Consider the following 15,346-nt stretch of genomic DNA (forward strand, 5'->3'; position numbering starts at 1 on the left):
CAAAAAATAACAGATATTATTAAAACAAGTCTGAAAAAGCGTAATTTAATCTGTAATGTATCTTTAAATAATTTAATTTAGCTTCTCTTAACGTATCTTTAAATTAAAAAATCACTTACGATAGATTTAATAAAATTATTCGGTCAATCTCACACATTTCAATCAATTAATTTTTCGTATCATGCAACTTACTTTCTGATTTTGGTATCCAATACGAATCTCTCCTTCCTCAGCTGAGCCACCGTTTCGAGGCTACCCTCTATCTGTCTGATCACAGCCTTATTTTGCAGCAGCTCGTTGCAAAGGAAAGCGAGCATCTGCGCCTTATGCGTCGGATTCAACGCTAGGAAAGGCTTGTCTCGCAATCTTTCCGACATCTTCCACGTTTCGTTGTTATGTAAGTGCTCATAGAACTGCGCGTTCTTCCCCGAGCAGGTCGAAGCGTAATCGCCGCCGTTCTGATGATGATCGGCAAATTTCTTGTCGCGCTCACGCTCAAGGCACACCCCTGTCAGAGCCTTCACTTCGCCGGTTGCGTTCGCGTACAAATAAATTCGCAGTACTTCACTGATGTTGGCGTGAGTGATGTCAGCTTGACGCAAACTCTGACCCAGGCCTGTGGTGTGTCTAGCCGGCTGCGGGATTCCGGGATCTTCAATGGCACACACCAACAGATGCGTCATAACCGACAGCATCTCCTCTTCGGCTTCTTCGTCGTTGAGAAGAGCGAGTTGAAGACTCTTCAAACTCGGTAGTGATTCCATATCTACAAAAAAATAGGACAATAAAAATCAATCCCTAATAAAATAATGAATGATTTTTTATTCTGACAGGTATACAACAAAATGCTCTCACCGAATCCTAAAGTCTCCCCGAAGTTGTGCAAAAATTCGAAGACCATGACGATGTCCGCGAACGCTTGCCCAGAGAGCTTAAGTCCAGGTATTCTTTTGACTTCTGGCAGTGGTCTGTGATCTAAAAGCATAGTTAGAAAAAATTAGTTAGAAGAAGGAAGAATTAATTAAGAGTCATTAGTCCAAAACTCTCGTTAGAGATGTATGTACGAACTTAGCACTCAAACTCGCCACGTGACGTAGTAAGAGCAATGTTCTCATAATATGATATCAGTCACTCTTTTGTTCCCGTACCTGTCAGCTCCATATCCTCCACGGGCTTGCGAATTTGTTCGATCAACTCCATCTCGACTCTCCTCTGTTCTGCCCGCTTTTCCTTCGTCGCTATCCTCTCGGCCCTGGCCTCCAGGCGTTTCTTCTCTTTCTCCTCCATCTTCCGACGGTTCTCCAGTGCCCGTACCAGGGCCATATGCTGCCTCCTTCTCTCCCTCTCCTGCGGTCATCGTTCATTGTTACAGTAACACGCAGCAAAACTATCTGGCGCGCTCATGCAGATAATATTTAATCAAGACAAAATTGTGGTGTATATAGACTCTCCTTTGTGTATTGCCAATAAAGCGTAATATGTGTGTGGAGTAAAAAATCACAAGAAACTATTATTTTTTGCAAATACTATCTTCACTAAACTTAAAAAAATTTTTTAAGAACATTATATTTTAGAAAATTAACGTTTTTTTTCATAAAGATTATATTTGTAATTTATAAACGTTTAGTTGATTCGAACTTTTAAAGAAACGAGAATTAGTTGAATTATCCATTTGTATATCAGTTCCCATGATCTTCTACTCTGTATCTATGTCACGTACGGACAACGGGCCAAACTCTACAACCGTCCCAAATACTCTTCCACGCATTACACATTACGAACAATATTGTTAAACGGATGCACTGATAGTAATAGGAGAGCAATCCGGCGCGTCGTGGCGGAAACCGCTCTTTTACATTTACAGTGCGCAGAAAACCGTGCAATTTCTAGCAAACTAAATCTAGCGGTCGAGCTACCCGAAACGCTTTCCTCAGCCGGATCAGTCCTGAAGTTTCTTAAAAATCTCAAGAGAAGTTTCTATCGAACGCGTCGTTATGTGGCAAAACAAGTGGGAAATTTTCGATTCCCTAGCACTGAACTCAGAGAGGTGACAAATGTGTGCTTTTATTTTTTCGCAAGATGTAAGCTTATGAACTGCAATGATTTGTGGAAGCTGAAGCGGATACAGATTAAGTAAGCTTATTGCGTTACGGACAAAGATACACGGTATGCCGAAAGGTGTTGTTGAACGATATGTGTAAACCGCGACACGTGGTCCGCACAAGCCAATCGTTAGATCTCGAAATTGAAACGCTCGAAACTCGACGGGAATGTAACGCATAAAGCCGTTCATGTGCACGCCGCAGTTTTGCGATGTAACGCAGAGCCGGTGGTGAGTTAGTTGCGAGAGCAAAGTCGCTAAATTCGTTAATGCCGTTTCTGTTAGACGCTAGATTGGGTATGTGACATACCAGCTCGACGGTGTAGAGCATCTCGCGCTGCTTGGTGAGCTCCTGCATGTACATCTGCGGCACAAAACACATCCACAGTCCACTAGTGCTCAAACCCCGCCACATTCAATCTAACAATCTTTCCCTCGCTCTCTACCGTGTAGATGTTCTCTACTTATCGGCTATCTGTCTGTCACGGAGTTAAATCGTGTCGCGAAATCGGCAGCGCGAACGACCCCTTCGCAACAGGATTGTTGAGCAAATGCGCGACAATGTTATGCTGGATTGACTTTTTCGATTTCAAGATAAAGCGAGCGCGATAAGTGATTGCGGGGTGTCTTATCTTCATTCTCGTTAAATTTAAACTCGTTTGAAAGATATAAAACGGGTTTTTTTTTTGTAAGAACTTAGAAACATTGTGTGTCAAAACTTTGCAATATTTTCAATGAAATATAAAAAGTCCGTTATATTTAATGTAATTAAATGTCTTAGCAACACAATTCGTATATAATAAATTCAATCTTTTCATTAGTCTATTGGAAACTAATAGAAAGATCTGTTCCAAAAGTTTTTAATTTGCGAACATCCTTCAATTTCCACTGTATATGTTTTGATACGCGGGTTTTCATTGAAATTTTTGCTGAAAAAGATTTTACTCCAAAATTCGTCAGATATCCGGTGATTGAAAACTCATCGCGATGAAGATTGGACATTCCGCGTGTGATATGCGATGAATTACACTTCCCCGAAAATGATATATTAATCGCAACAGCAATTTTACTTTTTCGATGTCGATGAATATTGGTAATATAAATAATGAGTTAGAGCTGTAGGTCCGAAACACAGAATGTTAGATTCTTCTACAGTGAATATTTTACAATGTAAATTGAAACTTATTAATCGTTGAAGAGACATAAAATAATAGCATTGTATTCCTCGTATGTGCATATGTAATTAATTTCTTTAATGTAGTTTCTATTCAATAATTGCTGTATTAAACGTATTAAAATAACACAAGACGACTTCCTTGCTCTCAAAAATAAACATAATACTTCAGAACAATGGCATGAATAAATGCTACTGTACGACGTGCTGTTTTTCAAGATCAGAAATAATAATGTGCATTTTCTAAAACGCAAAAAGATCATGATATAGAAAGAAAGAAATTAAATTCTTAAAGAAACGTGTGTAACTTTTCGTTTTAGAATATTTTTAACTCATACCGAAACGTTCGAACTAACCAATGATTGAATAAATCTTTCGCATCAAGAACAGCGAATGGCTCTTATTTAGCCCTGTTTCCTTCGATTGGATTTTTAATTCAGTTTTAAATTATATCTAGATTAATATATTCAGATTAATATATTCATGTCAGATTAAATCTTTCGCGAAAATCTACACGAATCTCTACAATACCGAAATCAGATATTCCGCTCAAACATTTCTACGGAAAAATCGCATGCAGATTACACGAAGTTTTTACTACTAACAAACACCGTTTCCAAGATACGATAATTAATTAATTCTAGTACGTAAAATATTCCGCTTTATATGTTTACAATTTCTAAAATAATTATTTTGTGCACGCTCCTCGATAAACGGGGTATCTCCTGGCCCCTACCGGTTCATTCGATCTCCGCGTAAGATCAACTTGCTCGGAGGTCGGTCTCATCGTAAAAATAAACGGGGAGCAACGAATGAAGGCGATAAAAGTAAAACAGAGCACCTCTACGTCTACGGAGAGACACACTCACGCACACTCACGCTAATCTACAGCGACGAAACGATTGGCGGAGAACGGTTGAACGTTTTAAGACGAGAGAACTCACCTGCTCTTTCAGCATGACCGCCTGCTGCCGCTTCAGCTCTCGTTCCTGAGAAATTAAAAGGATCTCTTTTAATGCAATTCCGGAAATGGCATCGCGGTAGGTCGTTCGTTCGCGTATTACAACTTCGGGCGACCCGAGAAAGAACCAGGTCGCGGGCATTAACATAGTAACGATTGTTGAATTACCTGTTGCTTCCTTTGTTGTTCTTCCAGTCGGATCTTCTGCACCTCTTCCTCCCGTTTTTTCCGTGCCTGCGCATACGCCATACACACGTCACTCGCATCCGTAATCATGTTTATCAAGAGAAAACTTAGGCAATTTTGTTCTCGTTCGCGGGACCGCTCGGTATTTACGACAAGAGAAACAGAACATTGTTTCAGCGATGAAAAGCTACTATCTCGTTACCGGCACCGATAATTGGATAATTGGATCTGAAGTTCCCGTATCCCCTATTGGATTTCTTGCAGCGACGATCGAGAGGGTTGCAAGAGCAGAGAGAAGCTATTTTATTGTTACAAAGTTTAATTTTATTTTGCTCGTGCCAAAACGTAAATTATTAAAATCTTTCTTATAAATCGTTATTGGGCGTTCATTTCAGAAACGAATCTATGAAAACCACCAAACGGGATCGTACATGTGCAGTTTATAAAAAATTTAGGGGTTTTATTTTAAATAATTTTCAAAATAAAAATGTATATTGCTGTATAGAGACTAAAATTACAGGAATAACGTGTTACAATTTTAAAAATTTCCTGACCGCAGTTTTTATTGACATTCGTGAATATTTTTCTTGTGAAAATGTTCAGCAAAAATTAATTCAATGAATTTTTATAAAGCGACCGCCTCGATTTCCGCTTCCCGATTTACAATTTACGTTTCTCCGGACGTACGGAAATGGATCCTTATCAAATTCGCAATCGGACGAAAATAGCCTGGCTAATACAAGTTCCCCATCTGTGGGAGGTTTTCCTCGGGTTTTTGATTTCGTGACATTCACAGTGTAATTGTGATTCGAAGACTACGTGTGGAAAGCGATGTCTAAATAGCGCAGATCAGTGACAGGGATTAAGCACTACTCTAAAAGTTCGGGGATGTAGCTGGAAATTAGTACGGGTGCACTTTTGTATTTTAACGCTACATTATTTGTACTTGAGGCCAATTCTTCCTCGGAAAGGCGTAACTTTTTAACAATCCACCTCGAATACTTAACTGAACGTCGAAGTTAAAAAGTTCTGATAAAGTTAATTTCAAATTTAAAGAAGGAACGACCTACTTTTATCCCGTTGTTTGCACCCATAATACGTCGATTACGTTGGAGCTTCGGGATCACAAATCGTATCTTTGCGCCTTTCCCGGCTACGATCATGCTAAAAAATCTGAATCTAAATCTGAATCTCTGCTCTGCTAAATGCCCGTAGTTTAACGTTTCGTTTCCGTTCGACTCGGTCGATCCGATTGTTGCGCTCTCGTGGACTCTTTATATCATCGGCTATGCTATAGGCTCATCGTAACAGCCGTGAGATAACGCACGCTCAGTTTCTACATACCGATAAACATTGCATATTCAATTAGCGCAATAGGTCCTCCGTAAAAAATCCTTATACAAAGAGAGAAAAAAGAGTAGCAAAGGCATGCGATTTAATATAAAACCCCACCAAGAGAGTGACGCGTATACGCCGAGACAGCAGCCAAGCATAACGAAGACCGACTCGCTCGTAAAAAGATCTGAGAGCGAACTCGACAGCAAGAACACGAATTGAAAAATAATTATATTTAATTATATTATATAAATATAGGGGAAAAGAGAGAATCAACCATGTGAGAGAGATAATGAGAGAGCGTAAAACTGTCATTATAAACCAACACCATTATACAAGATGAACAGAGACCGAAGAGAAGTAGAAGAATAATAACGTGGAAAAGAGTGAAAAATCTCAGCCGGGCATGCAAGGAGCCAAGCAATACTCGCCTATGTATGCACATATTATATCAACGGTACACAATGTGTACCGTCGCTTAAGCCGATAAAATATTAAGGCTATCGTGTCGTGTCACCTAGGAAATATAAAATGTAACAGTAGATAATACATAGTAATAAAAATATATATGTAATAATACGTGTATAAATATTTATATATATATGTATATATAAAGTATAGGTGTCACATATATATCCATTTACGCGGGTAATTCGTGTGTTCGTTTTCGTCCGCAGTAACAACGAGAAGGTAAAGGAAAGCTCTTTGTATATATACTCGTGTAGCAAATACTCGAATACTAGAGACAGGTTCTTCAAGAAGTATGGCATGCTGGATAATCATGTAGCTAGCTGTTATTTTGTATATAGTGACAGGAGAAGCTAGGCACAGGATAGCATTGCGACAGTCGGTTCATATATTATCGTATATATATATCGTGCCTACGTATGTATCGTCAGCCTTAACGTGCCTCGATCGCAGTGTTGATCTAGCATCTGGATCCCGCGATTCTCGATGGGCCGCGCTTTTCCGTCGCCGATCTCCGGAAAACACGCCGGCCATCGAGAACGCGAGATCGATAACGGTGCTTCTTCTTTATAATCTTTCGGCGGATTTCGGATTTCTCGCCCGGAAATTGCTCTTCATCGGGAAAACTTAATGGACCATAAACTGAACGTAATTTTCGAAATGAATTAAATTGTAGATGAATTGAGTAAAGCAATTTATTTTAGACAATATTTTAATTGGAGTTCTATTTGAGTACAATGTAATAATGATAAATATTAATTTTGAAGTGTTTACCCTCAAAAATTCATGTGAAAAGTATGTGTGAATTGAGATTAAACTCATTAATAGAGTAATGATCTCACACGCAAAGAGAAAAAACCCTATTTCATTATAAAATTATCAAATTTTACATAATTTTTAGATTAATTACTCACGATCAATAGAAACTTACAATTTTTTTTATTAGTCCATAGGTTTGAGTATATTTGAATAAATTTCTCATTTTCGAAAATAGCATAATAAACGATCACTGACAATAAAACTAGAATTCCGAAATCCGCTTGGCCGGACGAAGAGATCGGCCAACCCTACGAAAGCACGGTGGTGAGCATCTATATGCATGTATGTGTGTGTGTGTGTACGTATGTATTTTTTTTGTTTCATCACTACGCGATATAAAGTACTAGGCGGGGGTGAATTTACGACGCCAGTCGCAGGTTCGTCTCTTCACTTTGGCGATACACGTTGAAAATTTTCAAGTGCTATAATGAGAGAACTCGAGGAATCGTGAAATGATTGGGAAAATGTAATGACTAGAGACTAGTGTTTGTAGGAACATTGAAAAACGTGAAATTTTATGCACCGACGCAAGATATGATTTTGTTAAGTCTTTGTTTTAACTCGCCTAATTAGCCTCAATATATTTAGACGACTAACATATTATAACGAGATATTATGTGCTAATAAAATATATTTCGAAAAGAGTTTCAAAATTTGCCGATAGATCATTGTAAAATAAAAAGCGAATTTATGATAATTTATTAGGAAATAATTTATTTAATTGATTTCGGAAAACCGGTCAAAATTATTCCCAACTATTTGCGACGCATGTTTTATAAAGAAGAAGAAGAAAAAGTCGATGTACTTTACTTTTTATTTTATTTTCATTTAAATGGTTTTACGGAGGTTTCATTTTACTGTGGGCATAATTTTTCAAAGCAGAACGTTGATAAGAACGTTGAAGAGACAACAAGGCTGACGTGAAATGGTAAAATTCGCACGATATTCGTCTGTGGGAGCACCGGAAGCACTTATATTATTTCACCCCACGCAAAACACACGTAAAAGAACCGCGGGCCGCGAGCCGGGTATACTCACGGTATAACGCTTACCTCCGGGGGGGTGGGGGATCTCTTCGCCCTTCTATCGCGAACCGTGTCCGGATCCGCGGAGGAAATTCAAGTCAAAGAGGAGAGACAGGGACATCCGGAAGTAATAACGACTCACAAGACAATATGACAACACTCATTAGTGAACATGATGTGGTCGATGATGGATCCAAGTGGCGCAAATGTCGGGGATATCGAGCTTCGAGACATTACGTGAGGGATATCAATGGGGGTGGTACGAAAGGGGTGGAATCAACGGGTCCAGGCGGGCAAGACCGTGGACGGGGTGACTCGATGGCGGGGGCGGGGAGGGGGAGAGGGTCGGGATGCGTCATACGACATCTTACCTCCAGAAGTTCCTGGCTCTGCGTCTGGGTCTGTGCCTGCTGAGTATTGTCCGGCGGCATGGTCGCGGTCGTCGTGCCGGTCGATGTGGTGGTCGATGACAGGTTCGACGAGGAGGAGATCGGCGCCGTCGGCTGCGGTGACGGCACAAGGCCCGCCGACGCCGGCGGCAGGGTCAGGGTGGGATAGGGTGGCGGCGGCAGGACCGGCGGCACCACCTGCACCTGCGGAGGCGGCACGACCACGCCGGTTGCCAGGGACGACGGCGGCGTCGTCGTCATCGCGGTCGTCGTCGTCATCGTTGTCATCGCCACCGGCGTGCAGAGCGCGGCCGCCGTGGTTGACGCGAGGGACGACATCGACGGCGGCTTCTTCGAAGACGGCACGTCCTCGACGTCCGCCTGGTGCATCATGTCCCGGTTGCGCCAGCTCTCGGCGATGCTCTCGCGATTCTTCCAGATGGTGGCGACCGTACTGCTCGCCAGACCCAGCTCGCGAGCCACGTCGCTCTTGCTCTTGCCGCGCTCGATCTCTTGGATGATCTTCATTTTCTGCTTGATCGTGAACGCGAGCCGCTTTCGACCCTGCGTTGGTGGTGGGTTTACAGGGATGCCCAATGTATAATCGATCGCGTTAATTCGGGAGGATGATGGTCGTTTAGCGACCACGTGCGACCGGTCGTTCGCGGTCGACCGGCGGGGATTAAGTCGGGGCGATACGCGGAGATCACTTTACGCGGATTGATCATGCGATAATGTACGAGACAAAATTACACTGTCAATGAAACATTTCCCACGTGAAATATATTACCAAAAGTGCTATCGAATTTCCTAAGCGAAATATGTATATTAAATGATATCTGTTCGCAAGATTAAGATGTGAGATTTTTAGAATGTATCACTGTTTAACATTTCACGAAAACAAATTAAAAATAAAGCGATACTATCGGCAAATTAATTCTATAGTCGCATTAATGACTTGAATAATTTATGAACTCCAATTTTATGAACTCCGCGTACCCCGCCGTTAAAAAAGACTAAAATATGTGTAATTTCGATAAAGCCAATTTTAGATACTATAAGCACATAAAAGCTGTTACCATTTAAAAAGAAAAAAGAAACACGCGACATACTTGTTGACTATTTATATGTGAAGATATTAAATAATATAAAATAACTTTCTCGACTATCTCTCGTAATGTTGAACACAATGTAACAACACAATGCACACATAACAAAATAATAACGCTCTCAATTACATCAATAACTTGCTAAATTACGCCAATCTTAGTTAGCTCGTCTAAACATAATGTGCATCATCCGTTTTATATTTCGTTCTCTACGTCCCAGGGGGGGGGGAAATCTATCTGGATCGGTTATATACGATCTGGGCATCCCTATTTCGCGTTTTTCCACTACATATGAGCCCACTACATATAGTGTAGCTACAGTCACTACACTATTGTGTCGTCTGACGTCTCCTTCTATTCTTTCAAATTGCACGGGTTGTGTGTGTATGTACGGGCCAGTGATGTGCGTGTGGATGTGGAATGCGTGTGTGAATGCGAGGAAACATGAACGAACGAGTGACAGTGATTGAGGGGGGACAGGGTGATAATCTGGCTTGCGCGAGGATTCCGATGGGGTAGTTTGGAGGACTATCACAATGGATGGACTTTTGAAATTCCTACAATCGCGCGCCTCTATTTCGTCGAGGTTTTCCCTCGCGCAGGAAAAATTTCCAGAATAACGTCGATCCCATTAAACACGTATTCCAATATCGAAATGTATCCTCGCCCGTTTTGCAAGACGTAAATAAAAAAATTTGTCTTCGATCTTATGGAATCCGACGGGAGTCCGGTAACGAAATGGAAAATATTTCTCGGCAATACGATTCTTCACTTAATACACACTTTATGATTCGATACTTAATAATTTTGCGTAAGTTATAACATTTCCAAAAATAGTACTCAATGTCTCACATAACTGAAACAATATAAATGATTGTACATTTGCCCTTATGGCTGAGATGTGGAGAATCGAAGGAATATCAATTAAAAAATTATAATAATTTAAAAATTATAATATATTTGGTCAAAAGATAAAATTTTGGATAGTATTACTTCAATAAACGTTCAAGAATGTTTTTTTCTCACGTAAATTTTCCGTTGTCAAAAACAATTCTTAATGAAATACAATTATTTGTCTCATTATCCGATGGCGCCGACAAAAATAATGGGAAACAAAATGTATCAACGATACTTCTGTTTACAACGTACATAAAAGCATCAACGGTATCGATTGAGAACAGATGGAATTGTTTCAAAACATATCTCGGTGTATGAAATATCGAATATCGCGCGAAGAATTTTAGAATTTAAATCAATATTGGCATCCATATTAATTTATTCACGATTCTCGCGTTTGCATTTGGAAAAAAAATAACTAAAAATTTGGCGCGTGTATTTTAGCGTACGTCAAGAAGAAACAGTGGCTCATAAAAGGAATAAAACTTTCATTCCTTTTATTAGACAATTTGAATGCCAGAGTAGTTATTTTTTAATTTTACTCATTTTTTCCTTTCAACAGTAGTTGCGTTTGTTTGATAAAAACAAAATCACGACTGCACTCAATTCTCAACGTTTTTTATCAAACAATTAAACACATTTGGCGAAATTAAAAAGGGTGAAAATTAAATAGGGCGTGGAGGGGTAAGGTGGGAGGACATGCTGGGTTCTCCTGTCACTATCGCTAGCGGTTGTTGGTTGGCTATGGGTGTCTCGTGTATTCTGGGACATTAGAGGTTGTAAGAGGTTCAATGGACGTATATAGTATAAGAAAAGAGTTTCTCTATACAAGAATATTCATTAAAAAAGTCGTATATATAATATGTATATATAGACAGATGTATATATATATACGGAGATAATATATATATGTATATATATATATATAAATACGGCACACACAGAGAGCATGCGACACGCACGACAGGTGGACAAAATACAAAAAAACGTAGGTATCCCAAATAGAATAAGAGAACAGTTTTTCGTGTGAATGAAACAACGAGATCGAGACAAACGTGAAGGAAACTCGGTGGTAGACGTCGACTTACCTCGAGTAGCTGTTGATTCCTGATCTCCCGTTCTCGTCTCAAGGTTTCCTGCCGTTCCGTCTTCTCTTGCTCCTTAATAAGCCTACAATGAGGGTATCATTTAAGTTCACGTAATCCCCGAGCAGTAAAAACGCTCGAACAAATCATTAATCAAGGGTTACTCGTAACACCTTGTGTCCATAAATTTTACAAACGCTCGATAAAACTCCAGTTCCGAATTAACATAGCGACGTTCACTTTTATATTTTCGCTCGATAACATTTGCGATTACGCGCACGCAATAATCTTACAGTGAAAAATGATAAATGCGCGTTAATTAAAACATCAACATGTTGCAATCGCGAAACTTCGAATTAAGTAATCATTTCCGCAGTAAGCGAATAAATAGTTAACTGTTCTCACGTAGCGACGAGATTAACACTTCATTAAACTTCATGATTTATTTGACTATTATCGACAATCATCAACTTTCTATAATTTTATGAAGCGATCTCAATAACAAATAGTAACTTATGCGCATCAGCTCTTCTATCTTTTAACGCACGCCAGCAACCATTATTTAATATTTTCCAGAAATATATTGATTTAAATAATAATCAACATATTTGAATAATGGAGTATTTTACCTAGCTTGTTCTTTGTGCCGTTGCGCTTCTTCCTTCGCGAGTTTCTTCGCGTAAGCCAGCTTGTCTCTCTCGTACTGATTGTTCGGCCGTGCGTCTCTGAAACCACCGACCGCTCTGAGCTCTTCCAATCTTCGCGCTACTTCCTGAGCACCGAGTCTGACGAATTCAGCCTCCGCTAGACCCATCGTTGGCTGCAGGAATTCCCCGACCAACGGGCGAGAGGAGAACGAGAAATTGGCGGTTGTTAGCTCGGCTGGATTCTGATGCTCCAGAAACTGAAATCGGAAAGAGATCTCGTCTTGAAATCTCTTCTTGAGGGCTCAGTAATCTGATCAATCTAAACCTCATCTGTATTTCGGTACGTTATCTCTTTACTATGTATCGCGCCGTAGATATCACGATAATAGCAAAATCGACAATAGAAAGTTTTAGCAAAGTACTTCGAACTTTTAGCAACTTCATGCAAATCACTTTTGATAACGTACACCAACCATCACCGGTCGTAATATGTTGTAACCAACCTTCACCAGATCGGGACTGCTCCTAAAAGTTTTCCCGCAGGGGCTGTAATACGACACGTCGCCTTTTATCACTCCCGTCTTTCCTAGTCCCTTGATAACTGTTTCACGCTTCCAACCGCGCTCTAACGGCATTTGAAGGTCTCTTTCGCTGGGCTTGAGCTTTCTCCTCTTCGCGCTGGGTGTGCCTTCCGTATTGTCGTCATCGGTATCCGTGACAACGTCGGTGTTACTGCCGCTCTCGCTGGTCACGTCCATGTTACTCTCTTCTCCCGAGGCCTCCAGCAACTTGTTTTTCATTTTTTCCTGCAAAGATTTCTATATAGGGAGAATGGTTTTAGTGCGAAATCATAAGTAAAAAAAAAAAGAAAAACGAACATGGCTCCTCGCCCACGAAGCACGAATTGGTCGAGGTCGCTTCTTCTTCTGTATCTTCGTTAGCAAGTGATAGTACTTTAACAAAAGATAATCGTAAAGATATATGGAAATTAGATAAGTACAGAAGTCAGAATAAAAGAATAATTCTCTATTAAAGTACAATGTAATCATAACGTTAAAATTAATACTCGACACAAAGGTATTTCATGTTGAGCCCGGTAGCTGGCTTTTACCTGATTCTTATCGTCCTGGCCAGTAGCGACGGAAGCGTGCAATTGAGCCGCCAATATATTCGATCTCAACAACGATACTTGGTGAGACAATGGCACACTTGGATCCAAAGTCGGAGTCGGCTTAATTCCTAGAGCTCTGCTCTGAGCTAACAACGACGCGACCGTGTTCTTTTTAGGCTTCGACACACCGCGGCCGAGATTTCGTGGCCTACCGTCCTTGTGATGGGTGGCAGTGCTCGCACTTTCGCTCTCCTCGCTGCCGCTACTCGGCCGTTGTGGCGAGTCCGCGGCGGCGAAGAGCTGCGCCAAAGAGGGACTAGGCGACGCCGGCACCGGCACCGAATTCTGCGGCACTCTTCGCGGCTTTGGTCCGGGCTTTCGTCTCGCTACGATAATCCATAAAGTTTTTGTTATTTTAATCATGTATGCCTCTCCGAGAAAAATAAACTTCTCGGAAATAATTTTCAAAAATATGGAGATTTAAACGATGAGCTTATATTGTACATTTGCAAAATTGCTCTTAACTCTCTATCTCTTTACTTCCCAAACAATTTTTCCACTGAATAAAAACATACGACGACTTTACACGACTTTAAAACGGCTGACAATGCCGGGCGCACAGTTGCTATACTTACACGTCCGATCGGAGGCAAGTAACGATTGGCTTAAATTACTGAGCTGACTGAGCGGCTGACTACCAGAAATCGGCGAACTACTGCTCGTCGTGGCGGGCTTCAGGGAGAGATTTAGGGGCGCGTCCGAATCGTTGATGTTGTTGTTCGCATTGCTGTTACCGCTGCTACTGCTGCTAGTATACGTCGGTGGCGCCGACAGAACGGAGCCGTTCGTTGAATGGGCCGGCAGTTTGATTACCTCTACTCGATCCACCGAATCTCTGTATTCGTTCGAGTCGGTCTGAAGAAAGACGAAACGCACACGATTACACGACGTATTGCGCGTGATTACATTAGATTCGTAGCGGATGTAAAATTAAGGAAGCAAATTTAATCCCGCAACTGAATATCAATCTTTTTAAGTCGCACAAAGAATAACAAGTAATAGACTCCTTGCGATTTTATGCTTAGGTGTTTCAGAATTGCAGCCAACATGTGCGGCGGCTGAACGTACCCCCGTGCGATTATACTTCCTCGGTTCCATCATTAGCGACGCGGTTGACGTCGTGTTGATCTGATGGGCGCTAAGGGCAGGGACCGCCGGCGGATGTACGCTGACGCTAGGAGTGTCCAAAGATATTGTCTTCTTCCTGCCGCGGTTCGTCGTCCCAGGAACCTTCGGACCGACTATACTCGACGTATACTTGATAATCTCCGTGTCGGGAGGTAGGCGCACACCTCCCAATATACTGCTAGGATCACTAGAGAAAACATCGCTGTGAAGTTATTTACCTTTTACAACAATTGAAGTAGATTAAACTACGTAATAATGATAATCAAAAATAGCGAGAATCATGAATTTAATTATATTGAGATATAAAAACTGGATATTTATATGCATTCTAATATTAATTATAAATCGTATGATAGAGCGTCGTGAAAGATCTACCGCATAATTGAATTGATATATTCACCTTCCTTCCTTCGCAGAACTGTCGCGATAGGAAAAACGATGGCGTGAAAATACAATTTTTTTAGCGAGTTAGATAAAATCAATTTGCAGCCTTGGGTCGTGTATTTAATATGCGAAACGAGTAATCTCTCACCTGACGACGTTCGACTGCGAATTTGGCGTGCTGCTGACCGGAGTGCTGTGATGAGAGGACGTCACCGGTGGTTGAGTGGACACCGGCAGACTGCTGCTCGTCATACTTGGCGTGGTTGAGCTACTACTGCTAGCTGGTGTCTTGTGACTCTTACTTGACTTAGCTGTTCGGCCGTGAAAACGAGCAAAATAATTTATACATTTGCAATTCCCCTAATTTGGATTAATTATCGTCGAAAAAACGCGTCCACGTTCGCGTCAATCCAAGATCAGCAACTGTCAATTGTTAACGAAAGTAGACTCATAAACTTTCAAGAGTC

At 41.0% G+C, this 15,346-nt stretch overlaps 1 protein-coding gene across 16 annotated transcripts in view; it reads right to left on the reverse strand.

Annotated features, from left to right (window-relative positions):
• LOC112458457 (bromodomain adjacent to zinc finger domain protein 2B-like) overlaps positions 1-15,346 on the reverse strand; it is a 152,263-nt gene that overhangs the window by 9,449 nt on the left and 127,468 nt on the right. For 7 of the 16 annotated variants that reach the window (XM_025022086.1, XM_025022084.1, XM_025022085.1 and 4 more), the window contains 15 exons: positions 15,028-15,190; positions 14,436-14,682; positions 13,943-14,222; positions 13,308-13,693; positions 13,075-13,149; positions 12,700-13,002; positions 12,179-12,453; positions 11,553-11,634; positions 8,441-9,022; positions 4,405-4,470; positions 4,220-4,264; positions 2,412-2,465; positions 1,149-1,347; positions 856-975; positions 193-766 (listed from right to left, as the gene is read on the reverse strand). In XM_025022086.1, the coding sequence (XP_024877854.1) occupies positions 193-766; positions 856-975; positions 1,149-1,347; positions 2,412-2,465; positions 4,220-4,264; positions 4,405-4,470; positions 8,441-9,022; positions 11,553-11,634; positions 12,179-12,453; positions 12,700-13,002; positions 13,075-13,149; positions 13,308-13,693; positions 13,943-14,222; positions 14,436-14,682; positions 15,028-15,190 (3,451 nt within the window). Of the gene's footprint in view, positions 1-192; positions 767-855; positions 976-1,148; positions 1,348-2,411; positions 2,466-4,219; positions 4,265-4,404; positions 4,471-8,440; positions 9,023-11,552; positions 11,635-12,178; positions 12,454-12,699; positions 13,015-13,074; positions 13,150-13,307; positions 13,694-13,942; positions 14,223-14,435; positions 14,683-14,895; positions 14,914-15,027; positions 15,191-15,346 lie in introns of all 16 variants that reach the window. The other 9 variants (XM_025022093.1, XM_025022099.1, XM_025022092.1 and 6 more) reach the window with 6 other exon arrangements.

Source organism: Temnothorax curvispinosus, unplaced genomic scaffold (genome assembly GCF_003070985.1).
Source record: "Temnothorax curvispinosus isolate PA1 unplaced genomic scaffold, ASM307098v1 QBEX01008938.1, whole genome shotgun sequence".
NCBI lineage: Eukaryota > Metazoa > Arthropoda > Insecta > Hymenoptera > Formicidae > Temnothorax > Temnothorax curvispinosus.